We start from the raw sequence: 27343 nt of genomic DNA on the forward strand, positions 1-27343 counted from the left end.
CTCTATTCCCGAACAAAAGTGACTTTATTCCAGAATAATTACTCGCTTTGGAAGTAATTATTTGGGAGTAATTACTCTGTAATTAAATCACTTTTATTCAAGAAAAGAATATCCACATGGGGAATTAGTCCAGATTAGCTACATTAGAGCAGAATTGTTATTCCGGCATAGCAGAATGACTACTGTGGAACAGCCAAGCTAAGTCAATTTCCCTGTGCAGACAAGCCTTGGGGGAAATGCCTTGACAGTAGCATGGCTAGCGGAAGTGGGGCCTTCCCTACCTCTGCACAGCCAGGGCAGACCCCAATTTCTATGCTGGACAGTTAGTTACATCAGAATTGAAGACCCATCAAGCGAGGGTGAGCGATGGGGCTGGGACCCCACAGCACTTTAGCCCTCCTGCGGGAATCCCTCTCCCAGGGGCTCGGGCCCCACCTTCAGGCCGTTCACGCGGGTTGAGAGGTGCAGACCGGCCCCAAGGGGAGAGACTGCCAACAGGTCCTGCCCACCCATGAGGGGCTCTCTTCCCCCAGGGAGTTTCCCCTTCTCTTCCCCTCCCCCCCCCGAGTGTCCCCCACCCTCATGGCATCTCCCCTTCTCCCCCCCATGAGAAGTCCCCCATTCTCTTCCCCTCTCCCCATGAGCATACCCCACACCCTCATAGAGTCCCCCATCCCCCAGGGAGTCTCCCCCTTCTCTTCCCCTCCCCCCCCCCGAGTGTCCCCCACCCTCATGGCATCTCCCCTTCTCCCCCCCCCATGAGAAGTCCCCCATTCTCTTCCCCTCTCCCCATGAGTACTCCCCACCCCCAGGGAGTCTCCCACCCCCCGCCATGAGGGAGCCCCCCGGCCCAGGCCCTCCACTGGGCGAACCCCGGGCCGGAAGCCGCCCAGCTCCCGCCTCAGCTGGGCATCTGAAATGAGGGGACGGGAAGGCGGGATCTTGGCCGCCATCTTGGAACCGGGCAAGGCACCCGCCCTTGTCCCGCGTTGGTCCCATCCCCCTGTGCCGCGTTCCCGGGGAGAGAGGGCGAGGAGGGAGGGGCCGAGGAAGCGCTGGGCCCCGGGCCGGGCTGGAGCCCGGGGTCGGGCCGCTGCCCGTATCCAAGATGGCGGCCGAGGCCTCCACCGGATGGCAGGGGGCGGGGCGGGGCGGTACGGCGGCGCGACGGGATCAACGGCGCGGTTGGCGGGAGCGGGAAGCCGTAGGTCGCGCCTGAAGCTCAAACACACACCCGAGAGCGCGAGCGCCCGGCCCGAGCCGCCGCCATGCACGTGATCAAGCGAGGTGAGACCCCTCCCCGGCTACCCCCCCCCCCCGGGGGGGGCTCAGCGGGCCTGCGCCCCCCCCCCCGGCTCCGGGCTCCCCGCCCCCCGGGGGGGCTCAACGGGCCTGCGCGCCCCCCCCCCGGCTCCGGGCTCCCCGCCCCCCGGGGGGCTCAGCGGGCCTGCGCGCCCCCCCCCCCGGCTCCGGGCTCCCCGCCCCCCGGGGGGGCTCAACGGGCCTGCGCGCCCCCCCCCGGCTCCGGGCTCCCCGCCCCCCGGGGGGGCTCAACGGGCCTGCGCCCCCCCCCCCCGGCTCCGGGCTCCCCGCCCCCCGGGGGGCTCAACGGGCCTGCGCCCCCCCCCCCCGGCTCCGGGCTCCCCGCCCCCCGGGGGGCTCAACGGGCCTGCGCCCCCCCCCCCCGGCTCCGGGCTCCCCCCCCCCCGGGGAGGGCTCAGCGGGCCTGCGCGCCCCCCCCCCCGGCTCCGGGCTCCCCGCCCCCCGGGGGGGCTCAACGGGCCTGCGCGCCCCCCCCGGCTCCGGGCTCCCCGCCCCCCGGGGGGGCTCAACGGGCCTGCGCGCCCCCCCCCCGGCTCCGGGCTCCCCGCCCCCCGGGGGGGCTCAACGGGCCTGCGCGCCCCCCCCCCCGGCTCCGGGCTCCCCGCCCCCCGGGGGGGCTCAACGGGCCTGCGCGCCCCCCCCCCGGCTCCGGGCTCCCCGCCCCCCGGGGGGGCTCAACGGGCCTGCGCGCCCCCCCCCCGGCTCCGGGCTCCCCGCCCCCCGGGGGGCTCAACGGGCCTGCGCCCCCCCCCCCGGCTCCGGGCTCCCCGCCCCCCGGGGGGGCTCAACGGGCCTGCGGCCCCCCCCCCCTCGGCTCCGGGCTCAACGGGTCTGCGGCCCCCCCCCCCGGCTCCGGGCTCCCCGCCCCCCGGGGGGCTCAACGGGCCTGCGGCCCCCCCCCCCCGGCTCCGGGCTCCCCGCCCCCCGGGGGGGCTCAACGGGCCTGCGGCCCCCCCCCCCCGCCCGGCTCCGGGCTCCCCGCCCCCCGGGGGTGCTCAACGGGCCTGCGGCCCCCCCCGGCTCCGGGCTCCCCGCCCCCGGGGGGCTCAACGGGCCTGCGCGCCCCCCCCCCCCCCGGCTCCGGGCTCCCCGCCCCCCGGGGGGGCTCAACGGGTCTGCCCCCCCTTCCCCCCGGCTCCGGGCTCCCCGCCCCCGGGGGGCTCAACGGGTCTGCGCCCCCCCCCCCCGGTTCCGGGCTCCCCGCCCCCCGGGGGGCTCAGCGGGCCAGGGCCCCTCAGGGTCTCTGGAGTGCAGAGCCCCCAGCCCTGGTGTGGGACCCCGGACACCCCCAGCTCTCCTGTCCCGGAGCGGGCACCCTGCTGCTTCTCCTCGCTCTGAGGGGGGCGTCCCCCCCAGATGGTGCTGAGCCCCCGACCCCAGCAGTGTGACACCCCTAACACCAGCTCTCCCCATCCAGTTCCTCTTTCCCCAAGGGGAGACCCCACAAATAGCGCTAGGCACCTGCCCCTGGAGTGTGGGACCCTCTAGACGTAATGCCGTTCCCTGCCCCCCACCCCCTTGGCTAACTCCTCCTTCCTGGAGTGGGGGACCCTACAGACGGCACCGAGCCCCCTGGAGTGTGTGCCCACCAAACGTAACACCGGCCCCCTGGCCAAGGCCTGTCCGTTGGCATATGTGAGGACATCTACTCCCTGTGACTCTGGACCCCTACTAATTCCCCTCTCCTTGAGTGGGGAACCCCACCGGTGGCACCACTGGAGGGGCAGCCCCTCTGGAGACTGGGATCCCTACCTCCTGTGACTCTGGGCACCTAACATCTGGATCTCCACCAATCCGCCTTTCCTTGAATGGGGAATCCTCACAAATAACATCAATAATCCCCCTGGGGCTGGGCTCCTCAGGTGCTGCTCACAGAGCTGTGGAGCAGAGCCCTTGGAGTGCTGGGGAGAGCACAGAGATAACTTGGTGGACGTAGGTGGTGGTGAGGCCCCACAGACCCCTGCTGCGTGTGGCTGGCTGTGTCATTTGTGCTGCTGCATAAAGGCCGGTCTCTTTCTCTCCTCCCCTCTCTTCCTATACACCTGGTAGATGGGCGCCATGAGCGTGTCATGTTTGACAAGATCACTTCTAGGATCCAGAAGCTCTGCTATGGACTCAATGCCGACTTCGTCGATCCTGTGAGTTGATTTGTATCCTCTCCGCCTTCCACCATGCTACAGTGGTGACCATTGAAAAGCCACCATTTGCAATCCAGGTGCCACCCAGTTATTTCCCCTTTCTTAGTATAAGGGGAGATGTTGGCATGTCCCATCACCCCTACGTGTGAACTGTTGGCAAATGCTGCTTTTTTAATGGTAACCACTGTGTCCTTTACTTTTTTTTATACAGTAGAACCTCAAGAGTTACAAACACCTTGGGAATGTTTGTAACTCTCAAATGTTCGCAACTCTGAACTTAGGGTTGTTCTTTCAAAAGTTTACAACTGAACGTTGACTTAATACAGCTTGAAACTTTACTATGCAGAAGAAAAATGTTGCTTTCCCTTTATTTTTTAGTAGTTTATGTTTAACACAGTACTGTACTGTATTTGCTTTTTTTTTTTTTTTGTCTCTGCTGCTACCTGATTGTGTACTTCAGGTTCCAAATGAGGTATGCGGTTGTCTGGTCAGTTCATAACTTTGGTGTTCGTAACTCTGAGGTTCTACTATAACTTGATTCTGTCAGAGATTTGTGTTTGGCTTTCTCTCCCTCACAGGTGCAAAGTCTGAGACAGAGATTTGCGTTTACCTGTTATAAATTCCTTCTGGTGGATCCCTCAAACATGGTTTGAAGTGATCATGTTCCTGGTGTTAGGAAGCTCCCTGCCATTTCATCTTGAATACCTTGCTTCTCTTCATTAAAATAGAGTAGCAATCACATGGCTTTTTAAAAAATGTCCTTTTTACAACTCTCTTTATATTTGTGTCCATGCCAGTCTGAAAGAGAAGTATTAGTTTTCTTTGTTAAAACACAAAAGTGTTCTTCTATCAGAAGTGAATTTCCCTCTCTTAACAGTACCACTGCCCTATTCGTTTGAACAGCCTAGGAGTGGATACTGACCCTGATCCTGCAAGCAGCTCCCCTCAGTACCCTTGCATGGCCCCATTAACATCCATAGGGTTTTTCATGGACATATGAGTCCATCCATGTGGAGTAAGCTGTAGGATTAGGGCCATGGGTCACAAAGGCCCTGTCTTTATTTATGTCTGTAAAACACTTAGGATGCTGTCAGTGCATTAGAAATAAGAAGTAGTACTTCTCAGCCATGGATCTAAAGAGCATTACAAAGAGGCAGGAGAATCATTATCCCTGTTTTACAGTTGTGGAAACTGACACACTGAGAGGTAAGTGGTCTCGCTCCCAGCCAATGGCAGAGCAAAGAATCAAATCTAGGTCTCTGGATTCCTAGTATAGCAACCTGGTGACTGGGCTAATAATAATGAAGTTAGTTACTTTTTACTTTTACTTCTACTCAAGATAGTTAAGTCCCAAGAAGACTGCGAAAAGCTACAAAAGGATCTCAGAAAACTGGGTGACTTGGCAACAAAATGGCAGATGAAATTCAATGTTGACAAATGCCAAGTAATGCACACTGGAAAACATAATCCCAACTATACATATAAAATGATGGGGCCTAAATTAGCTGTTACCACTCAAGAAAGAGATCTTGGAGTCATTGTGGATAGTTCTCTGAAAACATCCACTCAATGTGCAGCGGCATTTAAAAAAAAAAAAAAAAAAATCCCAGTGGGTAGATGTGACAGAGTCTCCTCTTATTCCCTAATAGTTAGAGATTGGTCTAAGCCCTAAAACATGAAGTTTTACATTCCTTTCCAGACTGTTCTAGCATTAACTATTTTTAGTTTAAATATAACACATTACATGCCTGATCAGGCAAGTGAAAAGTCAGAATGCTGTTTGGAGTTTGAAAATTCCTGAGCAAGTACAGGTTTGGATGTGGTGTTCCTGCTTTTGTGTTACCACTTCAACAGGACACATTAACATTTAGGAAATGAACTGCATACAAAACCTTGTGCATGATCACATGATTCCTGATCAATACCTCATTTTTATATTTCTCCCCCCTTCATTCCCCCAAGATGTCGCTAGACGTTTGTAACTTTAAGGCCTGGTGCTTTCCCTCTATCAAGGCAGCTCAGTCTATAAATCACTTTTATCATCTGCTGTTTAAAGTGAAGCACATATTGTAATAACTTTGCTTGCAAACAGAAAATACGATGCTAGGCGTTGGGAAAATGGGGTTCTTCTAGACCAGAGATGGGCAAACTATGGCCCACGGGCCACATCCGGCCCGCGGGACCATCCTGCCCAGCCCCCGAGATCCTGGCCTGGGAGGCTAGCCCCCAGCCCCTCCCCTGCTGTCTCCTCTCCCTCGCAGCCTCAGCTCGCTTGCTCCGGCACAATGCTCTGGGCAGCAGGGCTGTGAGCTCCTGGGGCACTGCAGCTGCAGAGCCCGGCCTGACCCGGTGCTCTGTGCTGCGTGGTGGTGGCAGCGACAGCGTGGCCTGGCTCCAGCTGGGCGGCGCGCCGGTAGCGCCGCCAGCCACCGGTGCTCCAGGCAGCGTGGTAAGGGGGCAGGGAGTAGGGGGCATTGGATAGAGGGCAGGGGAGTTCGGGGTGGTGGTCGGGGGCGGGGGTGTGGATAGGGGTTGGGGTGGTCGTGGGGAGGGGAACGGGGTTGAATGGGGGCAGAGGTCCTGGGGGGGGGCAGTCAGGAATAAGAGGAGGGGTTGGATGGGGTGGCGGTGGTCCGGGGGCGGTCAGGGGATAGGGAGCGGGTGTGTGTGGATGGGGCAGGGGTCCCAGAGGGGCCGTCAGGGAACGGGGGGGTTGGATGGGGCAGGAGTCCCAGGGGAGGGGGGCAGATAGGAGGTGGGGGCCAGGCCATGACCCCCTCCCCTAACCGGCCCTCCATACAATTTACAAAACCCGATGTGGCCCTCAGGCCAAAATGTTTGCCCGCCCCTGTTCTAGACTGTTGCTGTAAGGATGGTTTTGTCCCTGAAACACAGGTAGCTAACGTGCAGAATTCTGATTTCCCCAGGCACAGATCACCATGAAGGTGATCCAGGGTCTGTACAGTGGTGTCACAACTGTGGAACTGGATACACTGGCTGCTGAGACAGCCGCAACCCTCACTACCAAGCACCCCGACTATGCCATCCTAGCAGCAAGGATCGCGGTCTCCAACTTGCACAAAGAAACCAAGAAAGTGTTCAGTGGTGAGTGTGTCCGTGGGCACTTGAGTAACAACCTGTGCTCCCTTGTTGAGGAGGGAGCCAGTGGAGAGCTTGGAGCATTAGAGGGTATGACTATGGTAAACTTGTTCTTAAACAGGAGTGATTAAGTGTTGAGCCTGTGTATCTGAGACGTTTAATTCCACCAGCTCGTCACCTGGCGGATGATGATGCTATCGAATGGCTGGGCACACTGCACGTACGCTGAGAGAGTTTGATTATGTAGTATTGCCCACATTATAGAGAAAGCTTAGTTACCTTTCTTGTTAGAAATGTTCCAATGAATAGTTTCTACTGGAGCACTTCACTGTTAAAACCTGGATGTCCTCACTGCCTCTCGCTTCTCATCCTAAAATAGAAACAGCTGTGTAAAGATGAGAAGAGAATAAATTAAAATTTAAGTTACTTTTAGCCAAGACCCATTTGGTAAACTTTATATGGACTAGGCTTATTTAGCATCTGTCTGACTACCACTGGACACTTTGTATTCCTAGAATTTCTTTCATAAAAGCAAATTATTCTGGGGCTTCTGAGTAGTAGATATTCCCTGCCATTGGACAGGTAGAAGAACAAACAAACGTGTATTTTTTGAAGACACTTCGTGTGGGCTAGGTTTGGGAGAAGTGCGGTGGTCCAGACATGTTCAATGTCTGTAATTATAGTTTTCAGACTGTGTAAATAAAAGTCTGTGAATGGCTTTTCTTTGACTCTTCTTTCCATTTCCTTTGTAGATGTCATGGAAGATTTGTACAACTATGTAAACCCTCATAATGGCAGACACTCTCCAATGATCGCCAAGGAAACGCTAGACATTGTCTTGGCTAACAAAGATGTATGTAGCACTTCATGGGATCTGATGTTTCTAAGATCCAGCAAACTATGTTCTGTGATATTTTAAACTTCTAAATACGAAAGTAAATCATGTTGGTTGTAGGACCAAAAAAAAATATCATGCGCTGATGTAAATACTAACACAGACGGTGACTGCTCCATTTTGGACAACAACATTTGGAATTCTGACCACTGAAGGATACTTCTGATGCTGTTATATGAAGGACATCTATCCCTGATCTTATATGGCCCCCAGCACTGTGAGATTAGAGTGTCTGAGGCCCATTTGGTAGTTGGACAAAGAGTGGTTCTTAACTTAATAAAATAACAGAATCTCCTCATTTATTTAATAGAGAACAGTCTTTCAAGGAGAGAGATGAGGTTTGTTATCTGTCTCCTTTAGGTTGCAACCTGAGTATGATATTTTGTTCTGAATTTTCCTGTGTGAGGTGTAACTAGAATGCAGGTGTATGGGTGAGCAGGGCCAGAAGCCAGGATGTTGCCCTTAGTGGAATTTTCATTAATACTTAGCATAGGATGCCAGCTGCATTTGCCAAGAAAGCCTTGCATACGCTGGTTTTCTGCCTGGTGCCTGTAGCTATGGAGTCATGTTGAGGCCAGAAGCATGAAAACCAGAGGCACTGAACAATAAGCACTGTTGTTTTGGTAATGTGAAGCTGTGTGGGTCTGATGTTAGGGTAGATGGTTTCCACAGTCTAAGTGCTTAACCTGTCTCTGAATTGTTTCATCCCCAGCGCCTGAACTCCGCCATCATCTACGATAGAGACTTCTCCTACAACTACTTTGGCTTTAAGGTAAAGACCAGGTTTCTTGTGAGAGTGAAGATTGTTAGTTTTTTTTCAAAGCCTTAACAACCTAAGGAAAAAAACCCAAATCGTTTTCATTGCTGCAGAAAGAGACTGTAGTAGTGAAGGTGGCTTCCAAAAAACAGTGGCCAAATTGAATGAGCCATGTGTTCCTTCCTCTATGATTTCTCAGCCTTGCTTTGTCTGTGGTGCCTGAGTCGTATGCCACTGTTTTCTGAAAGCTTCACGGTGCCATTTTTATCTAGCACAAGTGCTATTTTTGACAGCCTCGACACATCCATTAATGCATCTTTAAATCCTTTGAGTGTATGGTTAGTTGGCCTTGGGGCTGGAGGGAATGGTGGTGGAAAATGTTGCAGAGGAGCACACTCTTGTGCTGTGACTAATAAAGCCACCTGTTTTGGTTGGGATCGTGTGCAATGGGGCTCTCCACAGTCACTCAGCAATGCAGTATATGCTCATGTGTTTAGCCCTCTGCACAGCTTCTGCACCATTGTGGTGGACTTGCATGCTTGACTGCTTTAGTTTGTGTTAGTTGGGGATTAGGAACCAGGACACAGGCCCAGCATAAACTGAAACTACTGAAGGAGAAAGCAGGAAGAACGGATGAATGTGTATGAGAGCCCTGGGCCAGTTGAAGCCCAGCACCTCTGTTTGTAATGACTCTGAAGTCTACATGCCAAATAGCTTCTCTCCATAGAAGAAAAGTGGGTGATGTGGAAGCTAAATACTCTGGCCTGATTGTCTGCAGAATTTCCCACTGTGAGGCTGCAGCCACTTTGACCTGGGTTGCTGTATTACAAGGCCTGGGCAAAGGTGTGTTCCACTGTAGCATTTGGGCTGTAAGTTCCCTGCAGCAGAGGCACTGGATGCTCTGCCAGATTCTGCTTTGCACATGCTATTCCTCAAGGAGTAACTGAATCCAAACACATCAGGTCTTTGTATTCCCGATAAAAGCTTTCCCCCACTGTTCAGACAAGCTACACATCTGTCCCCTGCGTGTCCTCCCATTCATCTCTGTGCATTCTTCCATGCTGCTGTACAGACCCTCCTCCCACAGCCAGTCTGCGTTGCCTCTGTTTTCTCCTCCATATCCACCCTTAAAACACACTTCTTCAGGGAGCCGTTTAGGGTCCAACCCTGTGAGATGCCCACTGAAGTCCGTAGGAGCTGAGGGTGCTCGGCACTTCATGGGATTGGCCACTTAAACCCTAGCTCTGTCCTCCTTGAAGCTCTAACAAAATCAGCCCCCCAGTTCAGAACTGGGCAGGGGAGACGCCCCCCACCCCCAGCACTGGGATCCCTATGGCATCCCCCTCCTCCAGCTATGTAGACTTAAGGAAAAGAAACTTCAGGGAGGAGCCAGCCAGAGACTCAAGCTGGTAGAGCAGCGGCATAAGCAGAGACACGGATGATGCCGTCAGTATTTTCTACACTTCTGATTAGATGTTCTGTCCCCTGTGCTGATTGCTGTTTGCTCCAGCTCCCTTTCCCGCCCTCCCCAGTGTCTTCACCTCAGTCTGTCTCCACACCTGCCCCTCTTAACCTTCCTCCTCTTCTTTCACTTGTTTTCCCATTTACTTTATCCCCGCCCGCCTCACTAACCTATTTCAGCTCCCCTCCTCTCCCCATCCAATCTTGTGGAACTAACATGATTGCCACCATTGCATTGTCTACTCTTTGTTATACACACTTCCCCAACCCTTGTCTCTTAGATTGTAAGCTCTGGCGCAGCGACTGAATACTACGTGTTTCTTCAGTGCCCAGCACAATGAGGCTCTGATGTTGGTTAGTCCTTAGGCACTTAGGTTAGTCCTTAGGTATGAAACATAATTAATGATGACAGTATTAGGAAGTGTATTGAGGGAAATAGTATTCTCTACTCTCTCCCCTCTCCCTCCCCTCTCCCTCCCCCCCCCCCCCCCGCCAGCCTCTACCAAAACCATGGATCGAAGGCAAGTACTAAACCACTATGCATTCACTCCTTTATCTGTACTGTGTCTCCGTAGATTGCGGACTCCTCAGGGCAGGGACCTTGCTGACGTATGACTGGATAGCATCTAGCCCACCTTGGATGCTATATCAGTAATAAGGTTGAAGAAGAGCAGAGAACTGAGCTTGTATAGGAAACCTGGTACTGGGAGAGCCAGGCTGCTTGAGAGTTGGGTTTTTGGTCCCACAGCTTTGTGCATTAATCGCTACAGTTTTTAAACTGGAATCTGAGCGACTGATAACTGAGATGCTTTTCTTTCTTTAAAGACTCTAGAGCGCTCCTATCTGCTGAAAATCAATTCAAAAGGTAAGAACGGACTGTTCCTGTTGGATGTATTCTCTGCCAGGGTCTAAATGGGGCTAGGTAGCTTCCTTCACAATTTTCAGTGTCCATTATTTTCCAAGAGGGTACAGCATATTTGTAATTTGCTTGTCCACATCTTGTGCGGTCCCCCTCCACCCACAAACACTCCCTCCTCAAACATCTTTTAGTAAGACATAAGCATCTCTTTGCCATAGCTGCGGGAAGGCTTTCAGTTGTACTAAAAGCAATTATTCGTTACAGTGCCGCATTGAGTTTAGTTGGGTGTTTTGTTTTAAGTAATGGCTGCGTGGGGCACTTCATGCATCCAGCACGTGGATTCTATTGGCACAGAGACCGCTCATGCACCAGGACACCCAGAATGTGTTCATCTCCAGCAGGCTGATACCACATTTTAGGAATTGCGGTGCGAGAGTCCATTTGCAATCTCGGTGTTTGGGTATTTGTAATAGAGCTGAAGTTGGCATGGATAGAACACCATCAGTTTCAACTATTGTCACCTCGTGTCTGAAATTTCATGGGCATCCATAATAGTGAGAGATTATTATTATTATTTATTTTATTATAATGTACCTAGAATCCTGAAAATGGTTAGCCTCTGATTCTAACCACTTCAGTATAGGTAAAAAATTTGGGGCCTAGAATTCTGACCATTCAGGCTTCTTCAGTGGCATATTTTAGTCCCTCTTTTTTTGCACGATCCGTGTCTGTCAAAACTGACTCTAAATGGAATGCTTATGTTCCTGTTCTCTCCCTTCTGGTGTCTAGTTGCCGAACGCCCCCAACACATGCTGATGAGGGTATCGGTGGGAATCCACAAAAATGACATTGATGCTGCGATAGAAACCTACAACCTCCTATCTGAGAAGTGGTTTACCCATGCATCTCCCACTCTCTTCAATGCTGGCACCAATCGACCTCAGCTGTCCAGGTACCTCAGGGTGCCAGGCTTGGCTCACACTATGTGCAGAGGAGGGTGCTGGGCAGGAGGTGGTTTCTGTTCAAATGAAATGTCCTGTGACAACTTTTAAAATGGGCAGCTGCACTTTGGTGACCCTTAATTAAAATTATCTGTAATTTGTCAGATATGGCCCAAAATGCATATACACCTCTACCCCGATATAACGCTACCCGATATAACACGAATTCGGATATAACGCGGTAAAGCAGCACTACGGGGGGGGCGGGGCTGCGCGCTACGATGGATCAAAGCCAGTTCGATATAACGTGGTTTCACCGATAACGCGGTAAGATTTTTTGGCTCCCGAGGACAGCGTTATATCGGAGTAGAGGTATATTTTTTTTATATTTAAAGAAAAAAATCTACAAAAGCCTAAGGCCAATAGAAGTGATTCCATAAGTATCTTTTTAATTCCTAAAAATTGTTTAAACACTCCCCTCTCCTGAAGTGCATGAGAACCTAAAAGTAATATTAACTAGAAACAAAATTAATCATGGCTATTAACTATTCATTGTCCAAGCTGAGATGCTAAAAACACAAAAATAAATGGTAAGAAATAGTTTGATTTTTAAAATATGTTTTAGTATCTGTTACACTTATAACTTAGGTTAAAGAAATTAGCTTTTAAAAAACCACAATAATTAAGCTCAGCTGCGCATGTGAGCTTCTTTAAAAAGTGAGAGCCTTACAATGCTCTGCAAATTGCTTCACTTACCTGACCCCTAAAGCGTTGTTGATGCCAGAGAATCCTCGGCAGGTTTCTGCATGCCTTCTGTGGTATTGTTCGCTTTGATTTTGAATTGTCTGATGTCAACTCCCGTTTGTTTCCATTCAGCTGTTTCCTGCTGTGTATGAAGGATGACAGCATTGAGGGAATCTATGACACTCTAAAGCATTGTGCGCTGATCTCCAAATCTGCCGGTGGAATTGGTGTTGCTGTGAGCTGTATCCGAGCCACTGGCAGCTACATTGCTGGGGTAAGTGAGTAAATGGCGCACCATGCTGATTTATACCTTCACGTGTCAGGGAGTACATCTAACCCAGTAGCTTGCACCTTCTTTTTATGGTATGAAGCCAGATAACCTAGCGTTCCTATTACAGTGCTTTGGTTTCAGATTGAGGTATGTTCAGAAAGAAAAGTCAGTGTTTCATCAGACAATTAGTTATTAATTTGTAAAGAAGTAAGATATGGGAGCAGATACCTCAGGACTCCTAAACTGCTGGATTTCTCCATGTTATGCATGAGCAATAACACCTCTTGCAAGTTTCCAAATAATGCTTTTGAGTATTTTAACACCAATTTAAAGCAAAGCACATTCAAAGTGTGGCTTGTACAAACAGATGCTTATTAGAGCCCCTGTTAGCTGACAGCGAGTGCTACTTCCATGTTGTATTAAAAAAATTAGTTCTCTCATAGCCAGCTTTTATCTGCAGTGGGCAAGAAATGGCTTTCATTGTAAGGGCCTTGATGTTTGCTGTGTCTCATTGGCAGTCTGTCTAAGAGCAGCCTCACAAACCAACCAGCTTCCAAAGGTTGATGGTTTTCATGTGTCTTTGCAGACAAATGGAAATTCCAATGGGCTTGTCCCAATGCTGAGAGTCTACAACAACACCGCTCGCTATGTGGATCAAGGTGGTAATAAGGTATGTCATCTTCCAACCAGGAAGGAAGGTGGCGATGGAAACTTTAATTGAATGTCTTAATAAGCCAGCAGTGGGCTGTGGAAAGATTGACGATTAGCACTGATGAACTGGAGTAATGGCTCTACATGGCATGTACTAAAAAGCAGTATCCTGTTCCCATCACATGGGTATTTGATTCTTCCTTTATTACAGACTGCACAGTGCAAGTGTACCTTTCACTACCTATCCTCTGAAAGGAGTGTCCTAGCGTTTAAGGCAGGAAGGGCCCACCACTGTATATCCCAGGCCACTGCCCTCACCCAGTGCCCTCACACTAAACCCAACAACCAAAATGAGACCGAAGTATTGCAACCATGGTTAGATTCAGCTAGTATGTACCACAGGCAGAGAACGGGGGGACTGAGGTGCACCAGGGCATGAGGCCCGTGCCGTGGTAGTGAAATGATTAACTGAGATATACCCAGATAATCCTGGCAGGTGGCCCGTATCCACACACTGCAGAGGAAGGCAAACCCCCCACAAGGTCACAGCCAATCTGACTTGTGGGTGAGAGAGGAATTTCTCCCCATATGGCGATCACTTAGACTCAGAGCATGTGAGCAAGAACCAGCCAGCCAAGGACCTAAGAGAGAGAGCATGCTCGTTGCCACCTCAGCCCTGGCCCAACCTGTCCAGTGTCCCATCTCCATCTGTGGCCATCCCTCATGCTTCAGAGGAAGGAGATAAAAAACCCTCCCAGAATACACTGGGGGGGGGGGGGGAAGAGGGGAAATCCCTTCCTGATCCTGCAGGTAGCTAGCTGAAACCCTGGAGTGTGAGCTTTTAGGAGCATAATACATAAACTAGAAGCGAGCCCCAGAACTGCTGAGATCTGCCCCACATCATCACAAGCAACCACATCATACAGTTACACTCAGAAATTTGTCCAGCTGTCTCAAAACTAATTGTTGTTGCCCCCACAACTCTTACTGGGAGGCTACAAGTTCTGTTTCTGTAAAATACCCACACCAGTAAAGTCAGCCTCTTCCACTCGTTTATACGTAGCTCCTGGAGTGCCTTACGTTGAATTTCAATCTAAAATTGTCCGGAAAGAATCCTGCAAAAAATGAAGCACTCCACAAATAATCCAGAAGTCAGTAGAAAGCTTGACCAGGCAAGGAAGCCTTTCACGTGCCCAGCTCTTGTTGAGCACCAGAGCTGAAGAAATTTCAGATGCTTGTTCCTTTTGACTGAAACACCATGTGGCCAGCCCCAGAGAACTCAGTCTGAGGAAGTGAGAGTGAGTGTGACTCAGCACCTGGTGTATCTGCCTTGATGGGACTTCAGAAAGACAAGCTCCTTCTAACAATGGGGGAAATTATCTGGGCCCCAAACCGTGTAGGATCTAATTGTGCACAGCTGGTGTCCGTGTTTACACAGCAGCAATGTGATTATCATTCGTACTACCATGCGTTTCCCCTGTGTGTCTGGTTCTGATCTTGGCCGTGTTTTGTCTGACAGAGACCTGGGGCCTTTGCCATCTACCTTGAGCCATGGCACTTGGACATTTTTGAGTTTCTTGACCTGAAGAAGAACACCGGGAAGGAGGAACAGCGAGCCAGGGACCTCTTCTTTGCCCTCTGGATTCCCGATCTCTTCATGAAACGGGTAGAGACTAACCAGGTGAGATGTGTTGGTGCAAGACAGGGTCGGTTAATAGAGCAATAGCGTTATTCCAGAGTCTGCAGCACGACCCTGGGATAGAATTTGAGGTGTGCTGTCGGGCTGTCTTGCTACCAGCAAAAGAACTACCTAAAACAACTGCTGCAGAACAGCTTAACTATGCAGATAATCTACAGAGCGCTTTGGGTGAGCTGTAGGGCACTGATTATACCACATCACGTCTTCGCTCGGCCTCAGAGCACTGTTCACTCACCCTCTTGTTCTCAGATTAATTTTTGACCTCTGGAAATGTGTTTTAAATGCTGAAAAGCTGCAGTAAGTGAAACATCGAACTTTCCTCAATAAACAGCCCCCCGTGTGCCTGTGTACATATGCTTCAAAGTGGGTTCTGTTTTGAGGAGTAAGCAGTCATTAAGGGCTGAATATTATCCTTCAAGCGGAGGCTTAGGTTTATCTAAAATCAGTTACCTGAATAGTTTTAACTCCTGCTAGTTTGCATAACCCTTCCCCTACCCTGAAATTGCAGGGTTAGCCCCATGTTTCGGGAGGTGGGAAAATTAATTTGTTCGTCGTTTTCGCATCAGTACTATGCGTAGGTCAGGAAGTGTTCACTGGTTATCCCGGGATAGCAGACTTCCATTCTGTTGATGGAGATGGGATATATATGCGGGGTGGGATAGCTCAGCGGTTTGAGCGTTGGCCTGCTAAATCCAAGGTTGTGAGTTCAATCCTTGAGGGGGCCATTTAGGAAACTGGGGTAAAAATCTGTCTGGGGGATTGGCCCTGCTTTGAGCAGGGGGTTGGACTAGATGATCTCCTGAGGTCCCTTCCATCCCTGATATTCTATTATTCTAAAAGATTCTATGTATCTTTTTCCTCTCCTTCATAGGACTGGTCCTTGATGTGTCCAAATGAGTGTCCTGGCCTAGACGAGGTTTGGGGAGAGGAGTTTGAGAAACTGTATGAGAGGTATGAAGAATGGACAGAATTCTGAGCAGAGTTGGCTATTTACATCTCCCACTCATTGAGTTTCCATCCCTCTTTATATGGGTGGCCCTGTCTGTATCTGGGAATTTGGAGCCCAGTGCTGTCCTAACATGTCCCTATGACTTCTGTTCATGGGGTTATTAATAAGGATGGAGAGAGGGGATGTCTCCTGATCCACATTGAAATTCTGCCCAAGATGGGGACAAGCCTGAACGATGATCTCCGTTTAATAAAGACAAACAGGCAGAAATCTCAGTAAGGGGATTGGTGGCTTCAGGTTGAACTAGCCTCATTTGTTGCCTGCCATGCAGGAGAGAGTGCACTGATCAGCTTCATGCCCCTTGTGAGTGGGAGCAGACCCAGCATCCTGCCCCTAAGTCATCTGCCTGGCCAGTTCAGATCTGGCTTGGACCACAAATGAAAGGATCTGGCCACCCAGTGAAGGCGTCATTGTACTAGGGAATCCTCCCCCCCCCCCCCCCCCCTTTCACTAGCTCTCTGTTGAGCCCAGGGAAATAAGCATTAAAGGAGCGCTTGCTTTGTCTTGCAGTTATGAGAAGCAGGGCCGTGTCCGCAAGGTGGTGAAGGCCCAGCAGCTCTGGTATGCCATCATAGAGTCTCAGACCGAGACCGGGACCCCTTACATGCTGTACAAGGACTCTTGTAATAGGAAAAGCAACCAGCAGAACCTGGGAACCATCAAGTGCAGCAACCTGTGCACAGAAATAGTGGAGTACACCAGCAAGGACGAGGTGGGTAGGGACATGGGATTTACTCCAGCTCCAATGGGGAAGCTGTGCTTGTGCCAGGCTCGGACATTCAGAATACAAATCTATCTTCAAGTGAGGGGAAGCTTTGTCTTTATGGGTTCTTCCGTTTGACCTGTTCTTCCCCCCCTCCCCCTCCCCCTTGGGGTTCTGGGAGTTATGGCCAGGGGATCTTCAAGACAGACAGTTAGGGAAACTACATGGCATTTTGAAGGAAAAAGTAGTTAAGGACCTTGAGGTGAATGGCAATTGGGACAAATTACAACATGGGTTTACGAAAGGCAGATCGTGCCAAACCAACTTGATCTCCTTCTTTGAGAAAGTAACAGACCTTCTAGATAAAGGAAATGCGGTGGATCTAATTTACCTCGATTTTAGTAAAGCGTTTGATACTGTGCCGCACGAGGAATTATTGGTTAAATTGGAAAAGATGGGGATCGATATTAAATTCCAGAGGTGGATAAAAAACTGGTTAAAGGGGAGACTGCAGCGGGTAGTACTGAAAGGTGAACTGTCGGGTTGGACGGAGGTCACCAGTGGGGTTCCTCAAGGTTCGGTTTTGGGTCCGATTTTATTCAATCTATTCGTTACTGACCTCGGAACCGAATGTAGGAGTGGGCTGATAAAGTTTGCGGATGACACAAAGTTGGGAGGTATTGCCAATTCGGAGAAGGATCGGGATATTCTGCAGGGAGACTTGGATGACCTTGTAAATTGGAGTAAAAATAATAGGATGAGATTTAATAGTGAGAAGTGTAAGGTGATGCATTTAGGGATGACTAATAAGAATTTTAGTTATAAGTTAGGGACGCATAGGTTGGAAGTGACGGAGGAGGAGAAGGACCTCGGAGTCCTGGTTGATCGCAGGATGACTATGAGTCGGCAATGTGACGTGGCTGTGAAAAAAGCTAATGCGATTTTGGGATGCGTTAGGCGAGGTATTTCTAGTAGGGACAGGGAGGTGCTGCTTCCGTTATACAAGGCGCTGGTGAGACCTCATTTGGAGTACTGTGTGCAGTTCTGGTCTCCTATGTTTAAAAAGGATGAACTCAAACTGGAACGGGTACAGAGAAGGGCCACTAGGATGATCCGAGGAATGGAAAACCTTTCCTATGAAAGGAGACTCGAGGAGCTCGGTTTGTTTAGCCTAACCAAAAGAAGGCTGAGGGGGGATATGATTGCTCTCTTTAAATATATCAAAGGGATTAATACCAAGGAGGGAGAGGAATTATTTCAGCTCAGTAGTAATGTGGACACGAGAACGAATGGATATAAACTGGCCGTGGGGAAGTTTAGGCTTGAAATTAGAAGAAGGTTTCTAACTGTCAGAGGGGTGAAATTTTGGAACAGCCTTCCGAGGGAAACGGTGGGGGCGAGAGACCTTTCTGGCTTCAAGATTAGGCTTGATAAGTTTATGGAGGGAATGGTTTGAAGGGATAACGTGATTTTAGTCAATTAGGCATTAACGTGCCATCGCGGGTAAAATGAGGGTCCGGCTGTAGAATCTTGCCTGTATGCTCGGGGTACTGCTGATCGCCATATTTGGGGTCGGGAAGGAATTTTCCTCCAGGGTAGATTGGCAGAGACCCTGGAGGTTTTTCGCCTTCCTCCGCAGCATAGGGCAGGGGTCGCAGGCTGGAAGATTCTGTTGTGGGTGGGTCAGCTTTTGTGGCCTGTATCATGCGGGAGGTCAGACTAGATGACCATATTGGTCCCTTCTGACCTTAAAGTCTATGAGTCTATGTTGAATTTAGGAAGCGATCATGTGTGTCTATGGCTTTTCCGTAGGCTGTTCGTTTTCCTATAAGAGTTGGGTATAAGGGCTCAGTGGCGAAGTGCCCTGCTCCATTTGCACCTGCCCATGGCTGGGGCTCATGGTCACTATGGGGGGCTGGGGATTATATTGGTGCTTTGGTGAAGCCTGTGCATCCTGTTTTCTATGGGGTCAAGAGGGAATCACTGAAACCTCTGGAGTCTTGGAGTAAAGTGGGGCCCTAAACAGGATGCTGCATAACTGAGACCTACACAACTAGCTGTCTGCTTTCTGTCCCTTGAGTGGGGAGCAGCTGCTCTGAGCACTGGAAGAGCAGAGTCCCTAGTGAAGTAGAGGAAGAATGAGGAAAGGAACCAGTGCCAGGCACAGTTTTGGGCATAGCCAGTGTAATGCCACGCCCCCAGTGGGTCGTCAGCAGTGGGGGGTCTAACCTGAGACCACTAGGTCTAAAAGCAGGAGCCTCTGCTGCCTGAGCTAAAGGCTCCAGCACGTTCCTAAACCTTTGTGGTCTAGCCACTGTGCAAGCACGGGTTACCCTAGGAATTGTTGGTTTGATCCTTCTGGGGCTGGCGGGATAGTATAAAAAATAAGCAAGGAGAGGCTGCCTGCATACCCCTGACCTAGCAGGACAGTTGGTGCTGGCATCTGCCTGCATACCCCTCACCTTGCAGGACAGTTGGTGCTGGGATCAGCCACTCTAATGTTGTGGCAGAGCAAGGTGATAGAGGAAATGGTTGGGGATCAGGGTCTGGAAGGCAAGGAGAGGCAAGACCTACAGCAGATGAAGTGAGCAGAACTCTCATAGTGCTGAGAGATATCAGCAAATCTACAGGGATTCCTCCACTTTCTTCTGAGGTGCCTGGTACTGGCCACTATCACAACAGGGCTTGATGGGCTCAAGATCTGATCCATTACAACATTCTCTATGTTCCTACAGAGGTCAGGGGGTCTTTAGGCAATCTACGTACTTGCCACTCTTGGGCTATGGGATACATAGGATGAGGCAGATGTTCTCCCATCTCTGCCGGTGGCACTGACCTCCGTGTTTCATCTCCCTGTGTCCATTTCCTCTGGGTAGAGAACATGCTCTGGGGCTGGGACTCTGTTAGTCTCTTGTATTGCCCAATGTTGGCTGACGCTTCTGCTCCTGCTGTTCCAGGTTGCAGTTTGTAACTTGGCCTCCATAGCCCTGAACATGTACGTCACATCGGAGCACACTTACGACTTCAAGAAGTTGGCTGAGGTCACCAAAGTCATAGTCCGAAACTTGAACAAAATAATTGACATCAACTTCTACCCTGTGCCAGAGGTATGGGGGAGGGTGCAGCTGGGCTGGAGTGGGGGTGGAAAGGACCATGCGGAGAGTCTGGGAACAAAGGAGGTGCTATTTTATAGCTGGCTGGATTAAGGTTGAAGCAAAATTTATCCTGCTATTGCATGCTATAAAATTGTCTGGAGTTCTGAATCTGGCTATTAAGTACTGTTTTCTGAAAATAGAACTGTGGTAATAAAACACCATCTACGCTGCTGCAGCAACCGTCCATCATCGCTAGCCTGGCTCAGCAGAAGCCTGGCTCAGTACCCTGAAGCTTGGCAAATTCCAGATGTGATGGATGCTTAGTTGGAGCAGATTCCAGAGGAGTAGATCCTCCCCTACGAATGCTTTGCATGGCTTACAATAGGACATAGGCAGTCCCTTCCCTGAAGAGCTTACAGAGTAAGGAAGACAGGCATGGTAGAAAGAGTGCGTCCGGAAGGCTGAAGGAAGTCGTGCGAGGTGTTTGGTTTTATTTATTGCTGACTGTTTTTGTGGGCTTCACAGACATGCTTTTTCAGGAGGTGGAGGGGGGTTGTAGCTTAGTGCAGAGGAATTGGGAGGGCATTCCCTGCATAGGGCAGTGTGGAGCCGGTTGAGGGAGAGTGAGACTGGCTGCCTTGGTGGGTGGGGCAGTAGGAGACCATGGCCAAGGTCTAAGCTGGAGTGGAGGTTTGCAGGTTTTGAAGGAGAGAACAAGGGCCAAGCTTCTCAAAAGTGACTGGTGATTTTTGGGTGTCCAGCTGGAGACTCCTAAGGAAGGGCCTGATTTTCAGGAAGTGCTGAGCCCCCGCCCTCAGAACACCACACTCCTTTAAGGGGCCTCAAGTTGGGCACCCAAAGTCACTTGTCACTCTTGGAAGACATGGCCTTTGTCCGCCCCTTGAAGGCCCTATGTAACATCAGGTGACAAAGAACTAGTAGAGGGAATGAAAGAGAGGCTGCTCTGGCCGGACTGATGGACAAGGAAGGGAAAAGTGAGAGGCTGTTTTGTGTGGACTGAAGGGGATGGTGGCCGCAGGAGTGAGTGGATGTGTTGTCAGGGTCATGTGGTTCTGATTTCTACCTTACATTGTCCTCCCCTCTCAAACATAGGCTGAGCTCTCCAACAAACGCCATCGTCCCATCGGCATTGGAGTGCAGGGTCTGGCGGATGCGTTCATCCTGATGAGATACCCCTTTGAAAGCCCCGAGGCCCAGTTGTTGAACCAGCAGATCTTCGAGACCATTTATTACGGTGCTTTGGAATCCAGCTGTGAACTCGCCAAAGAGCATGGCCCATACGAAACTTATGAAGGCTGCCCTGTCAGCAAAGGTGTAAGTAACAGCGTCGGGGCTCCAATAGAGCAGAGCTAGTGTGAGGGCACTTAAAGTGGCTGGCTGAGTAATCACTAGGCTAGCTGTTCACTATCCACTAGTGAAAATGGTGGTGGGGGGCGGGCGGCGGTCTGCAAAATTCCAATAACACGTCTTAACTGTCTGAAGCTGAGTGTAGAGTATTGAAGTGACTTTTGTTTGATTGATTTACACGGTGGTCATCAAAACACAGATGAATTGCTGCCCTTACCCCAAAGAGCCGCCGTCTAACTTAGCCCACGCCTCTATTCTTTTAGATCCTACAGCATGACATGTGGAACGTCACCCCTACTGACCTGTGGGACTGGAAGGCTTTAAAGGATAAGATTGCCAAGTGAGTAAATGCCCTAATGAGTATTGTCAGTCTGTGTTAGATGCAAGCATCCTTTGATGATGATAGAGATTACAGCTTTAATTGCCTGAAATGTGCTGGTTTCTTTTGAAAAAGACTGTGTAGAAATGGCACCAGTTTACTCAACAGGTCAGCTTTTAGTGACAAGTGTTTTACCGTCTCCTATTCCCACTAGCCCTGGAGATCCCGTGCAACGGAGACTGAGTGAGCTGGGCTTTTCTGGTTCATGCATTTCCAATAGACTTGTTTGTTCAGTTCCAGTGGATTACAGGTCACTGCATTTACGTAGGTGTGAGGTGGAAAGAACCCAGTCTGGCTTTAGGAGCAGAGGCTGGGTTTGCAGGCTGACTGGGAAACAAACCATCTAAGCTGAGCACATCGGAACCAGGAATCATGGAGAGACAAATGTGAAGCCTCGTGATGCTTTAAGATTCACTTGCAGGGGGTTAACTTTCAGGTTTCCCTCAGCAAATCTTTCCCACTGTTATTTTGAAAGGCGAGATATGTTTGCCCAACTTGGCTGTCAGAAGGTTGCACGTTTTTGGAAGCTTTTTCCCTTTTACTTGGAGGTGCTCCTGATCATCTTGAAAACAAGTCTTTTGGGGAAATCCTCTGCACACGTTTGTGGGGAAGAGGATGTATTTTCACGCAGTGCTTGTTTGTCAGTCCACCTTGATCTCTTCCCCATGACTGAACCATCTGGGAAGCTCTGGTGAGGAGGAGGATAGCTGTGGTGGAGTTACACTTCCACGTTACCCAGTCTCTGCAGAGTGCTTGTAGGTGAACGCTGAGCTTGTGTTTTCAGTCTGTGTGAGGTGTTTCAGGTCAGGCTGTTGAGATGGGCCGGTGAAGATTCAGGGGGCCTAAGTGGAGTTAGAAAGGGCACTGCTGAATTTGCTTGCCCTTTCTATTTGTACAACATGGTTCCTTGCGCTGAACCCTGATTCTCCTCTTTCCAAACTATGCTTAGGGTTGTGCTTTCTGGTGGGCTTCATCTCGCAGGTGCTGGTGTCTTTCTCTGGTTGGCTGAAGCTTTAACCTCTGATTGTCCTCGCCTCTCTGCATTAGGTACGGCGTTAGAAACAGCCTGCTCCTTTCTCCAATGCCAACTGCTTCTACTGCTCAGATCTTGGGCAACAATGAGTCCATTGAACCCTACACCAGTAACATCTACACACGCAGGGTCCTCTCGGGCGAGTTTCAGGTAAGGAGGCCAGGGCAAATGTGGTAAATGGCTTTTAAACATGCAGGCTTTTGACAGCCAGCAATGTTCAGTAAGACAGAAGCAGCACATTGTATTAGTCAATTTATTTGCCCCGTATGTCCCTCTCCCATGCAAAAACGTGCTGAGGAAGATAAACGAGTAAGCCAGAATGTTCATACAGAGCCACAGTGGTAACTTGACTGCCCTGGGGTATGCTAAAGGGGCCTTAATTACAAATTCAAGAAATGCTGGTTCTGCTAGAGAAGGCCCCATGAGACCTCAGTGTTGCCTGCAGGATTGATTGCCAAAGCGGGGGTGGGGGGGGGGGGGGGGGAGAAGAGGACCCTTAGGCTTTAGGGAAAGTTCAGAGGCCACAGGGCTCATCACGGAAGCGTCAGGAGGAAAGGTTTCTGCATGTAAAGCGTTTAGTAAAGTATATTGACAAGAGGTGTAATTCACGTACAAATGCTAGGGGACTGGTCACGCTGCAGGAAAGGGCGGAGCTAAATGAAGGAAGAGATGTAGGGATCGATAAGGGGAAAATCTGACACAGGGGAATAGCACAGTTGACTAGCTCCTTAGAATGTAAGATTGGGTTCAGTGGCTATTTGGGGACCTGCACCATGTAGGTGGGGGTGTCTCCTACAGGGGGAGTTATTCCTGCCATAAGGCAAGCGATGGGCTCTGTGAGCACACAGTTCTTTCCTTCCCCGTACGTCTAACGGGCTCCGCTCTCTACAGATTGCGAATCCACACTTGTTGAAAGATCTGACGGAGAGAGGCTTGTGGAACGAAGAGATGAAAAACCAAATCATCGCCCACAGTGGCTCTGTGCAGGTATGTGAGAGGAGCTGGGATGAATGTGGCGTTCCCAGGAGCTGGCACGGGTGCTTGAGAAGGAGGGCGGGACCTGCCACACATGCTCAGAGTATGTTTCACGCGGCTCCGCCTTTGCCGCATCTCTGTGGAAGGGAGAGCTGGGATGTTGCGTGCTGGCTCCGACAAAGCAGAGAGCCTCTGAGAAGCCTTCGAAGATTTTTCTGACCAAAGGGGTAACTTGCCATTTCTGAAGTTTTCTGGAATGTGTGCAATGGAGGCCTCCACTGGTTATACGCTTTCCTACTAATTAGTAGAACAGGTATTAGGTGGATGAGTTGTTCCTTCTAAGCCAGGGGTTCTCAACCGTTTTCTTTGTGAGGCCCCCCTTGACATGCTATAAAAACTCCAGGGCCCAGCAGGGGTGGGAGGGCCTCGGGGCAGGGGCCTTGGCATAGTTTGACTTCTATTTTGGGGGGGCAGGGGCCAGTGGGGCTCGAGCCACCTCCGCATGGCGGGGTCCAGGGAGGGAATGCCACCTCCACCCCCGACTCACCTCAGCAGGCCACCCACCTGTCTGCACTGGGCTTGGGGTGCACAACCAAAAATTATAACTCAAAGTTGGGAGGCTTAGCTCAAGAAGTTTGAAAACAGCTCAGGGGGCAGGGAGGGGGGTAGCTGGGGCTGTGTGCGGGCAGGGGGGTAGCTCAGGGGTCAGGGAGGGGGGTAGCTGGGGCTGTGTGCAGGCAGGGGGGTAGCTCAGGGGGCAGGGAGGGGGGTAGCTGGGGCTGTGTGCGGGCAGGGGGGTAGCTCAGGGGGCAGGGAGGGGGGTAGCTGGGGCTGTGTGCGGGCAGGGGGGTAGCTGGGGCTGTGTGCGGGCAGGGGGGTAGCTCGGGGCAGGGAGGGGGGTAGCTGGGGCTGTGTGCGGGCAGGGGGGTAGCTCGGGGCAGGGAGGGGGTAGCTGGGGCTGTGTGCAGGCAGGGAGGGCATAGCTCAGGGGGCAGGGTGAGGGGTATTAGGGGCTGTGTGCTGGGAGGACTCTCCTGTGTTCCCTGTTCCCGGACGGGTCTGCCAGCCACGGAGCCGAGGATCCCCACCTGGGGGGCTCTTACTGGCTGCCTCTTCGGGAGCAAAGGGGGCTGGGAGCTGAGGAGCAGCCTCAACCTGGGGCACTAGCCGAAGACGAGGGAACGCTGCTGCTGCCTGCTCTATGGCACCAGCCAGAGCCGCAGCTGTCCTGCATTGCCCGGCTCCAGCTTCCTGCCTGCGACCTGGCCGGGGGGCGGGGAGAGGAGATGGGTGGGGGTGGGGGGCGGGGAATTGCTCCCGGGACCTCTGTGCTCTTGCGCTGCAGTTTGGGGGTGGGGGGGCAATGCCCTCCAGGTCCCCAACTCTGCCCATGGGCTCAGGGCTTCTGCCCCACAGGGAGCACCAGGGCTCTGGGATTCAACCCCGTACCTCCAGGTTTCAGCCCCTTGGGGGGGCGCTGGGGATCGAGGCTTCAGCCGCGGGGGCCCGCAGACCCCTGGTTGAGAACCGCTGCTCTAAGCGGTCCCAGAGAATGTTAGTCTGCTTAGTTGTGTGTGTAAAGGGGGGGAAACTTCAGAGCAACAAATAGACCTAAACCAAGACCCTGCTGTGGAGATGTTGGCACCCATACATGAAAAGCAAAGGAGTCTGTCTGGGCTCAGTAAATTGTGCCCTTGAAATGTCTTTCCCTGTAACATGCTGAGGGTGAATGCCCTGCTAATAAAACACTTTCCCTTTGCCCTGAGTTGGGAGGGTAACAGCTCCCTTTCTTGTCCTGATTGGCTAAGGGGTTCTTGCCATGGAGACCTGGTTGAACAGGGCCTTCTCCTGTAAAGTGTCCCGAAAAGGAAGCTGCCTGTTCTTTACGACGGTAAAATGTCCATTTAAGGGCATGTATTTACAGATTATTTGGGATCAGTAATGGTTGGCTGTAACGTTGGAGTTCAGTTGCAGTGCGGTTTGGTTTTAGCCAGAGTAGCTTGTTACCGGTTGCCATTATTATGTGGCCATTAAGGTGGTCATTGGGAATGCTGCCTTGTAACCAGTCCTGTTCCTTTCAGAACATCCCGGAGATTCCAGATGACTTGAAGCAGCTCTATAAGACGGTCTGGGAAATCTCCCAGAAGACCATCCTCAAAATGGCAGCTGACAGAGGTGCTTTCATTGATCAGAGCCAGTCCCTGAACATCCATATTGCAGAGCCCAACTATGGCAAACTCACCAGCATGCACTTCTATGGGTGGAAGCAGGTATGTGGGAGGGGTGGGTGGGGGAGCTTACTTGCTAGTTGATAGCGTTTGGATTGACGCATTCGGTCACTAAAAGTTGGCTCATGTGGTTCTTAGAAATAAATGTCTGTTTCCCTTTCATTGCCATCAGCAATATCTCTCCGCTTCTGCGGCCTGGCCTACACTAAAAACTTGGGTCAGCCTAGTTACGTCACCCAGGGGTATGAAAAACCCACACCCCTGAGCCATGTAGATAAGTCAACCTAGCCCCTGGTAGATAGTACTAGGTTAACAAAGGAATTCTTCTGTCAACCTAGCTACTGCCTCTTGCGGAGGGGGAGTCCCAACGCCGACAGGAGAGCCCCTCCCATCGGTATAGGTAGTGTCTACATTGGCGCAGCTGGAGTGTTTCAAGAGTAGACAAGCCCTGAGGACAAATGACTAGGTGGCTTGGGGCGCTCCCAGCATTGTTCCCATCTATGGATCCTAGCATGGTAGCCATAGATTGTTAGCTAATACTGTGGGGTGGTTACGTCCTATTGGGGAGCCATTAACGAAAGCAGCTGCTTGGCTTACGGGAAGTGTGTCTCGGGAGCCAGAACTCAGCCTGAGCTCCAGCATGGTATGAGTCCCTGACTCGCGTGCTTTCACTCTGCAGGGTCTGAAGACAGGTATGTACTACCTGAGGACAAAGCCAGCAGCCAAGCCCATCCAGTTCACCCTGAACAAGGAGAAGCTCAAAGAGAGAGAGAAGGTGTCCAGGGAAGAGGAGGAGAAGGAGAGGAACAAAGCAGCCATGGTGTGTTCGCTGGAGAACAGAGATGACTGCCTGATGTGTGGCTCTTAACTCACCTGCCCTTTGGTGCCAGCACAGCGGCTCCATCTGGCTTAATCTCTTCTAGAGTAAATAGGTCTAGTTTTACTTCAGTATGTAGGGTCTTGCTAGGACTGTGATGGGGGGCCGTCAGGGAGTAGTGTACAATGCTTTCCCCATCCCTGGGTTGGGGCCTGTACACACACACACGTATATAGCGCATAAGAAGTTTATATGTATCCCATTTACAGCCGAGCTTCCTGGAAACTAAGTGCTTTTGTATAGTCTTGCATTATCCACTGTAGATAGAATTTTCCTAAACGTGGACAGGAAAAATGCTAATGCCTGTTACCTTAAGGATGAGTCCTGTGCACTTCAGACAGTTGTCCTCATTGTACTACTGTGCTTATGGGGAGCCTGATGAATGACTTGCCTTTGCCCCAGTAACGTGGCAGTGAGGAAAACATCCCTGTGATCTGTCTGTTGTGGCCAGGGGCCTGTTGTGTTAGACTGAGGAGTTTGGCTCACACCTGCTAGAGCAACCCCTCACAAGGAGCTCCGGGGTCTCCCAAGATGCTGGGGGACAGACTGGCTATGTTACCTGTCACATGCACACTTCTTCACCCTCCGGCCAGAGGGAGGGCAGAGCATTGCACCTAAGAGGGCTTCCCTTTTTTCCTGTTACCAGGAAACAGAAAAGCTGTTGCAGCACACTTGTCTGTACCAAAAAACCTGGGTGCTGGTCAGTTTGAGTAACCAGCTTAAGTGTCCTCCTCTGAGAGAGCCCTGCTGAATTGCACACGCTGTCTCCTTGCAAGAGCCAAATCCATCTGGCTGGGCTAATTGTTTGATGGTTCTAAAATAAATGTTTTTACCTTTC

At 51.2% G+C, this 27343-nt stretch overlaps 1 protein-coding gene across 1 annotated transcript; it reads left to right on the forward strand.

Annotated features, from left to right (window-relative positions):
• Positions 1-1167: 1167 nt before the first annotated feature.
• RRM1 (ribonucleotide reductase catalytic subunit M1) lies at positions 1168-27343 on the forward strand. Its single transcript, XM_065423462.1, has 19 exons — positions 1168-1287; positions 3373-3461; positions 6389-6566; positions 7313-7413; positions 8168-8227; positions 10499-10538; positions 11322-11484; positions 12350-12491; positions 13075-13158; positions 14659-14820; positions 15710-15789; positions 16358-16559; positions 19508-19657; positions 20759-20980; positions 21277-21353; positions 22440-22575; positions 23317-23412; positions 25482-25670; positions 26308-27343. The coding sequence occupies exons 1-19, from the start codon at positions 1269-1271 to the stop codon at positions 26494-26496; spliced, it is 2379 nt and encodes a 792-aa protein (XP_065279534.1). The 5' UTR covers positions 1168-1268; the 3' UTR covers positions 26497-27343.

Source organism: Emys orbicularis, chromosome 1 (assembly GCF_028017835.1).
Source record: "Emys orbicularis isolate rEmyOrb1 chromosome 1, rEmyOrb1.hap1, whole genome shotgun sequence".
NCBI classification, from domain to species: Eukaryota; Metazoa; Chordata; order Testudines; family Emydidae; genus Emys; species Emys orbicularis.